Raw genomic sequence first — 15916 nt, 5'->3', positions numbered from 1 at the left:
TGGGCTGGTAGAAAAATTCTTTTTTTCTTTTCTTTTTTTTGGGGGGGGTCTGGTCGGGGGCCTGAACTCTGGGCATGAGCGCTGTCCCTCAGCTCTTCAGCTCAAGGCCAGCGCTCTACCACTTGAGGAACAGCGCCACTTCCGGCTTTTTTCTTTTTGCTCATGTGGTGCTGAGGAATTGAACCCAGGGATTCAGGCATGCAAGGCAAGTGCTCTAACACTGAGCCACCTTCCCAGCCCCGAAAAATTCTTTAATTGTGTAGAAAAGCTTTCTTTTGCAGAGGTAAAAAGGCACTTACCTCAAGAAATTAATTTCATTTCTAGGGAAAAATGGAAATACCTTTCTTCGTTTAGCTAGGTATATAAAATCTTTCCATTTCTACCCACTTATGTGAGGGAAACTGTAGCTAATTTGAATGAAAAACTGTTTATGAATGCACATGGTATTTGACTGTGTACCATTTAATCCTTTAGCGTGGATCAAGGAAATGCAACGGAATGGATGACAGAAGGATCCTTCCCTAAAAGGTCAGATATCTGTATGTACATAACCATATGGAAATGTACACAGAGATTAAGCATAATTTCTAGGAACTATTTTCAAAGTATTGGCAGTGCAGATTATGTCTGCAATATCACTCCTTTCCCATTTGTATTGGATAAATGAGGAATGAGTCTCAAGAAATTGTTTAATTCTTTTAGTGAGTTGTGAGGACAAACTCCTAGAAAACTCCCACACAACCTGTGTATGAGCGCCTACTACAATTAGTTGTGTTCCTTTGGTATGACTGTGATGACACACAATCCCATGCATTTTGTCCCTGCCATAACAGTTTTGTCACAGGTTAAGAAATGGAAGTCTCGTGGCAGAGTGACTATAAGTTAGCTTCATTTTGAAGGATCTTTTGTCTACCTCTTTTCCACAGTTTGCTGGTTATATACAGTTCTTTGATGGGTACATTGTTTGTCTAGGTCTTGAACTGAATTTATGCATAATCCTGTCATTGCACAAAGTTTTAATACTGTGGTTCTAAGGTTTCTGACATCATGAATACTTTGTGGGCACCATTTATATTTAGTAAACAAAAATCCACGGCATGAGGACAAGTTCCTTGCTTCTCACATCAGTAACGATGGGGTTCATTAATAAATTCACATTTCAAATGAAAGAAATTGGAGACAGAGAGAGGGTGTACTATGTGTTGGGGGTTGCAGTGACATTATGGCTTCAACTCAGGGCTTTGGGAATCTTCTGCTTTCTTGCTTATGACTGAAGCTCTGCTTCCTGAACCATACTCGCAGTACACCATTTTGCTGATTAATTGCAGATGGACTTCTGCAGAAATTTCCACCCTGGAGGGCTTCATATTGATAGCCTCTGGTCTTTGCATCCTCTATTTATAGCATTATATCTAGAGCCAAAGGCATGCACATCCATCTAAAGTTATGGTGATAGCATACTCAGAAGTATCATTGAATAGGCAAGCCTAGGCATAAAGGATCACCTTACCATGAGCACAGTAGCAGCAAGTAAGAGCTCTGGGTTGAGAACTCAGTGCTGGAGAGAGGGTGTGGCAGGGACAGAAGAGCTAGACATGTAGCCCAATTGGCAGACCACCTGTGTAGCATACATAAGGCCATAGTTACCTTACCTAGTAATGTCAGAAAAATGTGTAATTTCTTCCCCCATTGTCCACTTAATGTTTTCTATGCATTTGATATGTCCACAGGGAGGACAGCGACTTAACAGCCGTTATTGTTCAAGACAATGAAAACATCTCTAATTGGTGAGTTGAGGTTTTGGTCATCTGAGCAAGAAACCATTTTGGAATTATGGTGACTATTCAGATACACAGGAATGCCTATCAATAGCTGCCCAACATCATGATCTGTTTTGAAGCTAAGTAGAAAATGAGACAGGAGGTCAAAAGACTTCGTGGTGTGCTGTGAACTCAAGTTCTAGCACCCAAAATCCTGGTCAGCTACTCAACATGAGCCAAGGGAGCTGGCAATCACTTTCTGAAACAAAAAGGAAGTCGCAGCACTCTACAGAGTCCAGGAGAAAGGAGCTCATCAATCCTGAATTGATGCTACCTTCTCTTGAATACTTCCACCCTGAAAGGCTCCCAATCACACTGAGCAGGAGCCCCGCTTTTACACTGCAGTCCCTTGTCCCTATGTGGGAGACCAGAAAGACAGCAGGAAACAGAGAGCATCTGCAGTGTGGAAACATACATGGTACAGAATTCTTGAGTTCCTATGAAGTGAGTTGATCCTAAACAGGAAGAGGTCATTATACACCAGGTTAGGTTAGACATATTACGTCATATTATTCTTAAGTCCTGTATGTAAATCATCTGTTACAGGGGTAAAAATTTAATTCCTCCAAAGATCCTCACTTTAGATTCCATGCATGTATGTAGACTGAACATGCCTATACAAGTAGAGAAACGTGGCACTGAGACTTGTGATGTCCATGGAGAGGTGTCCAGCACTAGAGAATGGCACGAACTGAGTTTCTACTGATCTCAATATAGTGTGTGAAGGACACTTTCCAACTTTGTTTCTTTAGATAATACGGAAACCTATAACAAAAACAGAAATGCTCCATGTGCAGGTTGTGTTGGAGACACTGTATAAATACCAGCAAAATCTAAGGAGCATTTCATTCCAAATGCCTTGGCATGAGATTTGGGAGATTGGGTGTAGGGACAAAAGAATCCTGAAAGAGTAAGAAACACAAGAATTTTAAAAGAGCAAGGAATAGGTCCCAGTTGGCAGGGACTAGAGGCACCTTCATCTCCATGTTAGGGTGGTTCTACAGGTTCCTACTCATAATCACTGTGGCTAGAAGCCCTGCTGCAAACGTATAGCTGTTTAATTTTATCCCAGGGCTAGGAAGAAAGGTGTGATAAGATGTTTGTAAGAAGTTAAGTCTAGGGACATAATCAGGAATTTATGAACAGTAGGAGGGAAGATGTGTCCCTCTACAGTGGAATGAAACGTGATAAAAGGAACTACACATTGATGATACCGCTTTACATACAAATGCATTGCTTTTTTTCTTTGCAAAAGTCTCATGTTTTTGTCATTCCCAAAAGAAAACTCATGTCTAGGAAACGATGCAGCTTTGAATTCGGGCTACACATACAAACATTCCAAGAACAACTCTTACCAGGTTCATCGAAGAAATCCAGTTATTGGACCCACAAAAGTTCTATTTGGCAACAATACCTATGTATTCTTGTCCATAATGATAGCAGACACCTCGATCCCAGTGTACATTGTTCAGAGGCCTGCTTCATGTCTCTAGTTTCTTGGCCTGTGTTAGAGCATGAAGCCTCTTATGGTGGTGAAATTTAGGTGTTGGTTGAGGGATTCAAGGATTAAGAACTGAAAATAGAACAAAAGGCATGTTTACTAAGACAACACAATTGAATTGGGCAAGGGAAAAACAGTCACAAAAGAGTGTTGCTCTTGTTTGTACAATTCAGTTGTAAACACCTGAACAGAAAGGCAGAGTATGTCAACATTTTATTGTACACAATAAGTGTGCTCTAAATATCTACAATTCAGTGCATGGAAAAGTGATAAACAAACTACCAAGTAACTGATTTACATGGGAGTAAGGTTCTTACAGTTATCAGCTATGGAGACATTTCTACAAAATGTGGAATTTAGAATTTACATGATCTGTGATCATATGTATCTGATCATAATTGTTTGTGTATACACATATATGCATACATATATTTACATGGAAATCGGAACACTGAAACAGACATCAGTTGGCCATAGCTAAGTGTGAAGACTACTTGTTTGGAATGGAATGGTGTAACAAGAAGAGAAAGGAAAAAGAGGTTGAAAATTGTTAAAGCTATCCTCTGGAGGATGTGGGATTGCAGTATCTTTTTAACTGTGTCTAATCTTGTCACTGATGGATCTCTGGGTGACTTCTGTCTTTCGATGGAATCGGCTAAGAGAAGAACAGGTCATAAGCAATATGGGACTTGTAGTCATTACTCTTTTTTTTTTCTTTTTTTGGGGAGTGGGGGTCAGTAGTGGGGCTTGACTTCTAGGCCTGGGTGCTGACCCTGAGCTCTTCATCTCAAGGCTAGTGCTCTACCACTTAGGCCAGAGTGCCACTTCCGGCCTTTTCTGTTCATGTGGTACTGAGGAATCGAACCCCCAGGGCTTCATGAATGAGAGGCAAGCACTCTACCACTGAGCCATTTTCCCAGCCCTAGTCATTACTCTTAAGAGCAGGACTCCTCAAGAAATAATCCTGCTTCCGATCTGTAAAACTCAAAGACCAATTGGGAGAGTCCAGTTTGGAGTGGAGGGCAAGGAGTGTCTGATAGGGAGAGGGGAGCCATGCTGGATGAAATCACAGATGAAGTATATATACAGAGCTTTGTGTGCCAGGTGCTCCAAACCCCACTTAATACAGTTCTGCTCCAGGGAGGCTGGCCTGCAACTCAAACCTTGAACACATTGTTCAGAACCCCTGCTCCAGGCTTATATTTTCGGGCAATTGTATGAAGGGCACGAAAACTCTTACAAGGTAGAACCTACAAAGAATGCAAATGGATTTATCTACATGTGGCTGGTTTTGGGATGAGGGATACGATGGCTTCATATACTTTGGTAGTTAACTTTCTCTTTCAATTTCATGGAAGGGTTAGAGGAGTAGTGGTGTGAGTTCTGCTCTAAAGGCCTTGTAGAATCCCATTGTAAAACCATCTGATCCTGGGCTGTACTTAGATGGGAGGTCTCTTATGGCTGTTTCTATTCCAATGCTTGATATGGGCTGGTAGAAAAATTCTTTTTTTCTTTTCTTTTTTTTGGGGGGGGTCTGGTCGGGGGCCTGAACTCTGGGCATGAGCGCTGTCCCTCAGCTCTTCAGCTCAAGGCCAGCGCTCTACCACTTGAGGAACAGCGCCACTTCCGGCTTTTTTCTTTTTGCTCATGTGGTGCTGAGGAATTGAACCCAGGGATTCAGGCATGCAAGGCAAGTGCTCTAACACTGAGCCACCTTCCCAGCCCCGAAAAATTCTTTAATTGTGTAGAAAAGCTTTCTTTTGCAGAGGTAAAAAGGCACTTACCTCAAGAAATTAATTTCATTTCTAGGGAAAAATGGAAATACCTTTCTTCGTTTAGCTAGGTATATAAAATCTTTCCAGTTCTACCCACTTATGTGAGGGAAACTGTAGCTAATTTGAATGAAAAACTGTTTATGAATGCACATGGTATTTGACTGTGTACCATTTAATCCTTTAGCGTGGATCAAGGAAATGCAACGGAATGGATGACAGAAGGATCCTTCCCTAAAAGGTCAGATATCTGTATGTACATAACCATATGGAAATGTACACAGAGATTAAGCATAATTTCTAGGAACTATTTTCAAAGTATTGGCAGTGCAGATTATGTCTGCAATATCACTCCTTTCCCATTTGTATTGGATAAATGAGGAATGAGTCTCAAGAAATTGTTTAATTCTTTTAGTGAGTTGTGAGGACAAACTCCTAGAAAACTCCCACACAACCTGTGTATGAGCGCCTACTACAATTAGTTGTGTTCCTTTGGTATGACTGTGATGACACACAATCCCATGCATTTTGTCCCTGCCATAACAGTTTTGTCACAGGTTAAGAAATGGAAGTCTCGTGGCAGAGTGACTATAAGTTAGCTTCATTTTGAAGGATCTTTTGTCTACCTCTTTTCCACAGTTTGCTGGTTATATACAGTTCTTTGATGGGTACATTGTTTGTCTAGGTCTTGAACTGAATTTATGCATAATCCTGTCATTGCACAAAGTTTTAATACTGTGGTTCTAAGGTTTCTGACATCATGAATACTTTGTGGGCACCATTTATATTTAGTAAACAAAAATCCACGGCATGAGGACAAGTTCCTTGCTTCTCACATCAGTAACGATGGGGTTCATTAATAAATTCACATTTCAAATGAAAGAAATTGGAGACAGAGAGAGGGTGTACTATGTGTTGGGGGTTGCAGTGACATTATGGCTTCAACTCAGGGCTTTGGGAATCTTCTGCTTTCTTGCTTATGACTGAAGCTCTGCTTCCTGAACCATACTCGCAGTACACCATTTTTGCTGATTAATTGCAGATGGACTTCTGCAGAAATTTCCACCCTGGAGGGTGAATTGATAGCTCTGGTCTTAGCATCCTCTATTTATAGCATTATATCTAGAGCCAAAGGCATGCACATCCATCTAAAGTTATGGTGATAGCATACTCAGAAGTATCATTGAATAGGCAAGCCTAGGCATAAAGGATCACTTACCATAAGCACAGTAGCAGCAAGTACGAGCTCTGGGTTGAGAACTCAGTGCTGGAGAGAGGGTGTGGCAGGGACAGAAGAGCTAGACATGTAGCCCAATTGGCAGACCACCTGTGTAGCATACATAAGGCCATAGTTACCTTACCTAGTAATGTCAGAAAAATGTGTAATTTCTTCCCCCATTGTCCACTTAATGTTTTCTATGCATTTGATATGTCCACAGGGAGGACAGCGACTTAACAGCCGTTATTGTTCAAGACAATGAAAACATCTCTAATTGGTGAGTTGAGGTTTTGGTCATCTGAGCAAGAAATCATTTTGGAGTTATGGTGACTATTCAGATACACAGGAATGCCTATCAATAGCTGCCCGTCATCATGATCTGTTTTGAAGCTAAGTAGAAAATGAGAGAGGAGGTCAAAAGACTTCGTGGTGTGCTGTGAACTCAAGTTCTAGCACCCAAAATCCTGGTCAGCTACTCAACATGAGCCAAGGGAGCTGGCAATCACTTTCTGAAACAAAAAGGAAGTCGCAGCACTCTATAGAGTCCAGGAGAAAGGAGCTCATCAATCCTGAATTGATGCTACCTTCTCTTGAATACTTCCACCCTGAAAGGCTCCTAATCACACTGAGCGGGAGCCCTGCTTTTACACTGCTGTCCCTTGTCCCTATGTGGGAGACCAGAAAGACAGCAGGAAACAGAGAGCATCTGCAGTGTGGAAACATATATGGTACAGAATTCTTGAGTTCCTATGAAGTGAGTTGATCCTAAACAGGAAGAGGTCATTATACACCAGGTTAGGTTAGACATATTACGTCATATTATTCACTTTTAGAATGTAGTTCATGCTTATCTTCAATATTTGATTACCAAGTGTGTTACTTTAATGATAAGAAAATGTAATATTGCCATTATTCCAAATCAAGGGTGAAAAGCGAACCAAAAGTTAGAGGAGAAAAAAGAGTCCTCTATTTTATGACTGGCAGAATAATTCCACCCAGAATATGAAATCTAGGAATTCATGTGATATCTGACTATATGTGTTTTTCATTCCTATAGCACATCAGCATATGAATTTTGTTCAGCACATGGTGATGGCAGTGCTACTGAAAGGTAAAATATAAATAAAGCCATAATAATGTATGGATAGACAAGTATATAGGTAGAAGGTTATGCTAATGATCATGTACACACATGTATATGTTTGTATAGGAATATACATGTACAGACACAAGGACACATATGAATGCACATACACTTGCCAGGGACTGAACACTTGGACACAATTGAAGAAACACAATTAAAAGTCAGGTGGAATGAGTGATAGAGTGCATGGCAGAAAGTGAAAAACCCTGTGTTGGAACAACAGTACTGCTAGGAAGATGAAAGAAATATGTATCAGGAAGGGGCTGTCTGCCACACATGCCTTTACCACATAGCTATATGCTAAGTGGAAATTGAGTGTAATCTCATTTAGAAGCCAGCTTGGGAAACAAGTTATTGAGGCCCTTATCTCAACTAGTGATACTGATGAAGAAGCTCACAGCTGTATTTCTCCCTATCATGAGCATAGGTAATCAGATCTTAGTCTGAGGTCACTTCCAGCCCTAAATGGAAGGAAGACCTTCCTGGAAGGATATCTAAAGCACAAGAGGACTTTGGCCACCACTCAGGTGGTAGAGCCTTTGCTTAGGTGGCAAACAGACAGTACTGGCTAATGTAAAACGGTGAAGCATTTCAACAAGCTCTTCTCACTGGGAGATGTAAAACATTAGGGGTTATTCCTTCTGTGGGACTCCACCACAAACTCCTGTACCTAATACACCACAAACACCTCACCCTATGACACCATTCTATCTTGTATTTCTGGAATATCAACTTGAGTTACCACATCAAAGTTAGTGTGCATCACAATAGCATCATTTGGTTTTCATTTGCTTCAAATAAGTTTAAAGTTCCTTATTGGTTATCAATCCTCTGATAGTTCAAGTGCCTATCAGTTAACTTTCATGCATTCTTATAATTTCTAAAGTCCTCTTTCTTTTTATAGTTCTATTTCTTTGTAAAAATAAGATTGATTGATGAATAAAATTTCTTTCTCAATGTCTTGGGACTTGGTTTGTGGCTTTACCGATGATCTTCTGAAAGAAGACTTCTTTCTTTTTTTGGGGGGGGGAGGGGAGTCCAGTCATGGGGCCTGAACTCTGGGTTTGGGCACTGTCTCTCAGCTCTTCAGCTAAAGGCTAGCGCTCTACCACTTGAGCCACAGAACCACTTCCGGCTTTTTTCTTTTTGCTTATGTGGTGCTGAGGAATCGAACCCAGGGCCTCAGGCACCTTCCCAGCCGAAGAAGATTTATTTCTTTAGCTAGAAGATGAAATGTTTCTAAGTGTCTCCTCGACAAATTTGGAGTAAAAACACTGATGTTTTCTCATGGACATTTTTGTTTGAATGATCCTTTCTTGCTAGCAACGGATATGAATGTGCCTTACTTCTTGTGCTCAAGTGTATGTCACCTCATAGATTGAAGAATTTTGGTTTCACAGAAGAGTGTTTTCTGGTATTATGTACCTGTATCTTTAAAATCACTATTCCTGGTTTTTTATTTGATACACTTGTCATAATTTTCTGCCCTTCTTGACATTTTTTCCAGTGTGTGCTGCAGTCTGTTTTTCTTTCATAATCACAGCAGCTTGTCATCGCTTTTGGAATGTTTTCCAGTAAGAGATTTTTCCATTCCATCCTTACTGTTGAAATGGGTGTTTAGTAGACAGCATATACTGGGTCAGGGATTTTCAAATTTAATCCTCTAACAAAATCTGCCTCTTTCACTAGACAGAATAATCTATTTCACCCTAAGTTTCTGATGGATCACCACAGGCATAATGCTCACATTCCCATTCGTTTCTTTTATATATCCTTGTTTCTTTTCTCTTTTCATGGGTCCTTGTTTCTGTCTTCCCTGGCTATTCCACAGCTGCCAATACTGGACTGCTTCTCTTCTTCTTTGTGTATCTCACTTAGAAAATTACGCTATATGACTGGCAATAACAAAACCGAATGAGTGACAGAAAGGATCATACTAAAACGCTTGATAATCAGTCAAATATATGTAGTCCCAGTACGGACAAGCTAACTTTCAACTTGAAATTAATGCCATCATGAAGATCTACCGTAATATTAAGGAAATGTTGTTAAATGGGGGACAGTTACACAGCCAGTACTAAACTATGTCATTTCATTTTAATCAAATTGATGACCTAACTTCATCTATCATCTGATTTTTAACTACTAATATGTACACTGTCATATGAAGTAGCAATCTTCCATGAGTAGTGAAAATTGATCAGTTCAGGTATAATGTAGACAGCTATTTCGCTGAAAATCTATGCTAAAAGCATTATCTCTGCCTATATATTCCAACACTTCCCTATCCTGAAAGACATGGCAGTAGCACCTAATATGGGATCTAATATTGAAATGTGAGTCACAAACCACGGAAATTCTAAATGTATATGTAAATACACACACATCTACATTTTCACATATATTTCTAAAGGCAGAATGAGGGAAAGAAATACATATGTGCATACACAAACAGATATCAAAATGTTAAACAAGAGGTAGGGGGATCAATGTGGCACAGGCATATGATCCCAGCTACTGGGAGACATGGCTAGGGATATCATGGTCTGGTGCCACACCTGGTCAGTGCAGAAAACACTATATCAAACACAGAAGGAATGAGATTTTTGGTTCAACATGAAAAACGTTGCCAGAAATCAGATTGACCACTGTTCAAACCTCTTTACTCACCAAAGGAAGGGAACAAAATAGGGGGAGAAAGGAAAAGGGAAGGAGATGTGTGATCACCTTTAGGAGTCCCTTGAGTCTTTGACACTATATCAGAATCTTTTCACTGAGAATTCTGTGGACATCTTTCTTCCTTCTATAGAGCAAAGAGGGTAAGACAGGAACGGGTCATGAGCAGCATCTTTTTCTAGTCAGTAGGTTAGTTACTCTTCATCCCAACTCCTGACCAATGGAGTCAAACAACCAAAAGGTATTTTGGAGCCAAGGATTGGAGATCTAAATAGGAAGATCAAAGATCACACATGAGTTCTTCTTTATCCAGAGCTAGGTCATCTTGTGAGACTGGTGGCCTAATCCTCATTATGTGGAGCTCTTCTACCATAAGACATTGGTTATCAACTCAAACCCATCGTCCATTGTTTAGAGCCCCTACATCAGCCTGTAGTTTCTTGATCTTGTGGTAGAGTTTGAAGACACCACAGATAGTGATCTTCAGGAGTTGTTGCTTAAAATCAGTATAGAAGGGATTTGTGCTTAAGACAATACAATTGAACTGGAAGAACAATCCAGAAAAGATGACAAATCTACTACGGTAGATAAAATGAGACCATGATGTAACTAGATCACATAAAATGAAGTCTACGATGATACAGATATATATTTATGTTCACAGATATATATTTACAGATATATATTATGGTCAATCAGTCTACAATGATACAGATATATATTTATGTTCACAGATATATATATAATAAATATATTTATATATATTTATTATAATTTGAAATTAGAATCAAAACATTAGATACTAATAGTCTATATCTTTATGTCTGTAAAATCAGGAATGATTCACATTGAGGAAGAGTGCTAAACCTGCATGGGGGTATAAATTCAGTTTTATTTGGAATACCTTGATATTACAAGATCTTTGACCTTGTATCTAAACCTAGAGAGAGATCTGTAGTTAAGTTTCTGTAGATTACTTACTGTAGACAATACAGTATGTGCACCTAGCTTGAATTTAGTTGTAAACACCTGCATAGAAAGTTAAGTATTTACTAAACCAAGCATGTCCATTCCAAGTCTCCAAAAATCACTCCTATGGGAAAGTGCTTTACAAGTTTCAGAATAATTTGTACAAAAATAAAATTACAACTGTTTCTAAGCTATGTAGTAATTTGAATCAGAATGAGCAATCTAGGAAACTATGTGATGTCTGACTATGTGCATCTGTTAATCTTATGGACCCTTCTACCTATGCGTTTTCAACAATACCTAGTGTTGGATCTTCTAGTACAATGTGAGATATAAAGTAGCCCACAGTCTACATAGAAACCTGGGTGCAGTAGCTCACACCTGTAATCCTACCTACCTGGGTGGCTAAGTTTGGGTTGAATGTACATCTTGGGCAGTCCAGGGAGAAAAGTTCCCTATACCCATGCTCAGTCAGGAGTTAGCACTGTAGTATGCATTTGTGAGAGTTGGATATTATATGGATTGTAGTTCCAGACCTGTGCACAGTAGAATGGTTTGCAAGACTTCATCTCAACAGAGCACGGAAACATGGTATCTATCATCCATGGTAGACAAAGAACCCTCATTTGGGCAGACCATAGTCCATGCATGTATCAAGCAGGATGAAAGCGGCAATCTCAAAAATGTCTGGTAGAAGAGAGGGCTTGAGGCATGTCTCAGCCATAGAGTGCTTGTCTAGCAAGCACAAGACGCAGAGCACAGCCAAAAAGAAAGATGGGGGTCTCTCAAACTCATTTCTTTGGCTACCCACGGACCATATTCCCTCCTGTTCTCTGTCTCCCGAGTACCTGGGATTACATGTGTGAATCATGGCTGCTCAGCAAAATAGTAATACTAACATTTGTTAGTTGTCTTCCTTAAGGCTGAGTGTAGTGCCACCTATGTCTTAGGCCTTCAGGTAGTGGAGATGGGGAAGATCAAGTTCTCAGGTAGCCTAAGTAAAAATTACACATGACCTGATAATTACAAACAGGCCAGCACATGGTGTGGTACAAGTGTGTAATCCCAGTTACAGGGGAGGTATAGGTTGGAAGACTTCATTCTGAGCCAAACATGTAACTCTACTGGAGAAATAAAAAAAAAAAAAGCAAAGAGGGAAGAGGACATGGCTCAAGTGTTATTGCACTTTCAGTAGCAAACCCAAGAGCCTGAGATCAAGCTCCAGTACTGCCAGCATCTGAAACCTAATTTAGGTGGTTCATTTCCAAATTAAGCTACCTAATATTTCTACATGATAAATATTTGAATTTACACAAAACAGCCTGATGCTGCTAGCTCATGCCTCTAATCTTAGGTACTCAGGAGGCTGAGATCTGAAGACAATGGTTTGAAGCCAAGATTGGCAGAAAAGCCTTTCAGACGCTTCCTACAGTTAACTACAAAAAAAGATGAACATTGGTCTATGCTTCAAATGGTAGGGTGTTAGCCTTGAACAAAAACTTCAGGGACAGTGCCTAGGCTCTTAGCTCCAAGACCCAGCAGCACTACAAACAAAACAACTAATTCTGTGTACACTGTGCCACCAGTATTCACAGGCATACTCAATTTTAGAGTAGTTGCAAGGGGTCAGGGCTGAGAAACATCAAACACATTATCTTAAAGCATACATTCAAGACACATTGTTTCACTGTTCCTGAAGTCCTAAAGAAGCCCAGATGTCTGTTCCTGAAGCCCTAAAGAAGCCCAGAAGTCATTTCTTTTGACTGTGATTTTTAAATTTGTCTAGGTGGCTTCTGTCTGTAGCTTACGTTCTTGCATAGTGAGGTGATTAAAGGACATGGCAGAGTATGGTTGCCTTCTTCTGTTTGTCTGTTTCTTAGTGCATCTCTTAGAAAGCTGGGTTTTCTGTGTGGAGACTTTGTTACACTGAGGCAAAAGAGGAGAAAATCTTCTTTGGAATGAAGAGGTAGCTATGAATGGAAAGCACTGAAACCCTTAGTAGGAAGAGAATGGCAATAAAAGAGCCAGATGTGTCCCTTATCATCTGAGTTCTAGCACTATTTCAGGCCAATGTTGCAGATCCAAACCCATTGTTTCATTGGGGTGGAGCCTCTGCCTCAGACCTGTAGCTAAAAGACTATTTGATATGTATAAAAGACAGCCAGGATGGGGGAACATGAAGAGTTATCAGAGCGGGTTAAGAAGAAGCAAGCTCTCAGATGGAACTGAACGCCTAAGTGCTGACAAACTCAAGTGAATTTGAAATTAATTTACCCTGCAAAGCCTGTCACATACTGTGTCAGATTTAAGATTTTAAAAGAATTTAGCTGGGCCCCAGTGCCTTGCACCTGTTATCCTATCTACTTAGGAGCCTGAGATCTAAGAATGGAGATTTCAGAAAATAATGCCAAGACTTTGACTTTTGGTTTTCACAACAAACAGCTCAAAGTAAGCTATGGCTCAAGTGAATCTTTAATCATTAAGTTTTTTTATTAGACCAAAATACTCTTTACCACCACAAAAATAATCATTTCAAGAGAAAATGGCATATCAGACTCCAAATAACTAATTTCCAGGTGAATGAATGAGGTCCATCAGTTTATAAAATGATGAGTAACTGATGAGAACTTTAAAAAGTACATTGCCTTACTATATATGCTTTTACAAAATAAACACTTCCTTTTATAAGTTGAATCCTGGAACTGGAGGGAGTCAAGTGATAGAGCACAAGCAAGGAGCTCAAGCACAAGCAAGAGTGAGGCTCCTGGGATTCAGGCCTTTTGGTAGTGTGCATACACACACACCAGTTAAAATTGAAAGCCTCCGGTAATATCACTCAATCAATGTTAGATAAAAATGAATGATGCACGCACGCACACACACACACACACACACACACACTTACACATACACATATGTGTATATAACTTCGTTTACCCACATAGCACTCAGAGACTGGGATTTGGGTTCTTCTTAAACCAGAATTCTCTTTAAAATGATAAGCTTTAAAATTATGAGTCACTGTATAGAATGTAGTTGTCTTCTTTTAAAATATAGTAGAAAGAAGAAGTCACTGAGGGAAGTATTCTTAAACCTGATGTTTTCACCCCTAGCTGGCACATAGAAATGTCAGGTACAGTTAACAAAAAAGGGAAGATTTCTGTTGAGAACCAGGGGGAGGTAACCATGGGACAGAGCAGAGACATCAGTAGAAAACAATGAAGCTCTCACTTCCAAGACAGCTTGCCACCATGTGAAGCTGAGGCTAGTCTCCCAGCCTGGCCCCCTCATTACCTTAGAAGGAGCCCCTGCCTCAGCACCATAGCTTCTTCACCATCTTCCTTTGAGGGAAAGGAAACCATGATAGATGAATGTGGAATTGGCGGAGAAAATAGGGAATCAGGCATTAAGAAGGATGTGACCTTCATATGAAAATGGAAGTTAAATAAATGCTACTACAGAAAGAGTATTAAAATACTTTAATACTCTAAACACATTACTATTTTCTGAGATACTCATTACTAGCCTGTAAAGTGCCACATCTAATAAAAAAAGATGTGTGTGTTACTAGATTTCATGATTATAGTCATTCTAGCTAGGGTGAGGTGGAATCTCAATGTCTTGATTTGCATTTCTGTTATGGCTAGAGAAGTTAATGGCTATAATCAAGAAAACTAGTAATGACAAATGCTGGAGCAGAGGTGGCCAAAAGGGAACCCTATTGCATGGTTGGTGTGAGTATAAAGTTGTTCATTCACTTTGGAAAGCAGTATGGAGGTTCCTCAAATGACTCCATATAGAGCTCCCCTATTACCTAGCAATCCCACTTTTGGGCATTTACCCAAATGATCACAAACAAGGTCATACCAAAGCACAACCATGTTTATCGCAGCATTATTCACCATGGCTAAGATATGGAACCAACCTAGATGCCCCTCAGCATCAAGAAATGTTATATATGTACATATGTATGTATGTATGTACATATACTGGAATTCTATGCCTCCATCAGAAAGAATGACATTGCCTCAAAAAATTATATTATGTGAAATAAGCCACACCCAAAGAAACATAGGTCCCATGGTTTCCTTTGTTTGCAATGACTAGTACATGTCTAGGCAAGCAGAGAAGTTCAAAGGCCATGTATATATGACCATAAAAGATGATGTTAACTGAAATGTATCCCAAGACAGGGCACAAGTATTTTTTTTTCTTACTTGCTGTTGTTTTTAATGTAATTATAATGCACTATGTGATTTTTTTGTTTGTTTTGTATGTTCCTCCCCCATGGTATCACTCCTGTATTCACTGTACTTCACCCCAATGTTCTGCATTTTGAACATACATTTTTTTTGTAATCTGGGGATGGAGGGGATATAACAGAATGCTAAATGGGGATGCAAGTTGACCCATTGTGATGATGAGGTATACAGGACACTAGGTTGAAAACAAACTTGACAATGTTGGGGGAGGAGGAGTTAGGGAGTTGGGGAGGGAAGGGATGGTAGGGGAAAAACAAAGAAGGAGGTAACAATCCTTGATAGGTAATGTACTCATTCCCCTACTCATATAACTGTAACCCCTCTGTACTACATTTTTACAAATATATATGTTTATATAAATATATATACATGATATTGTGGCTGGTTACCCGTAACTTAAGCCAGTAATTTTAACTACTCAAAAGGCTGAGAGCTGAGGATAGAGTTTCAAAGCCAGCCTGGGCAGGAAAGTCATTGAGACTCTTATCTCCAATTTAACCACCAGAAATCCAAAAGTGGGGCTATGGCTCAAGTGATAGAGCGCTCATCTTGA

The 15916-nt window shown here is 39.8% G+C and overlaps 1 protein-coding gene across 1 annotated transcript in view; it reads left to right on the top strand.

Annotated features, from left to right (window-relative positions):
• Positions 1-474: 474 nt before the first annotated feature.
• Positions 475-15916, top strand: part of LOC106001847 (phosphatidylinositol 3,4,5-trisphosphate 3-phosphatase TPTE2-like) — a gene marked incomplete at its 5' end in the record, with an annotated part of 58380 nt that continues 42938 nt past the window's right edge. Inside the window, 6 exons of the mRNA XM_013036809.1 lie at positions 475-528; positions 1731-1787; positions 5281-5334; positions 6533-6589; positions 7370-7423; positions 14215-14281. Of these exons, the coding sequence (XP_012892263.1) occupies positions 475-528; positions 1731-1787; positions 5281-5334; positions 6533-6589; positions 7370-7423; positions 14215-14281 (343 nt within the window). The remainder of the gene's footprint in view (positions 529-1730; positions 1788-5280; positions 5335-6532; positions 6590-7369; positions 7424-14214; positions 14282-15916) is intronic.

The sequence above is a fragment of the Dipodomys ordii genome, unplaced genomic scaffold, assembly GCF_000151885.1.
Source record: "Dipodomys ordii isolate 6190 unplaced genomic scaffold, Dord_2.0 Scaffold486, whole genome shotgun sequence".
Taxonomy (NCBI): Eukaryota; Metazoa; Chordata; class Mammalia; order Rodentia; family Heteromyidae; genus Dipodomys; species Dipodomys ordii.
Note: the sequence above shows the minus strand (reverse complement) of the source record. Positions and strands in the feature narration are given on the sequence as shown.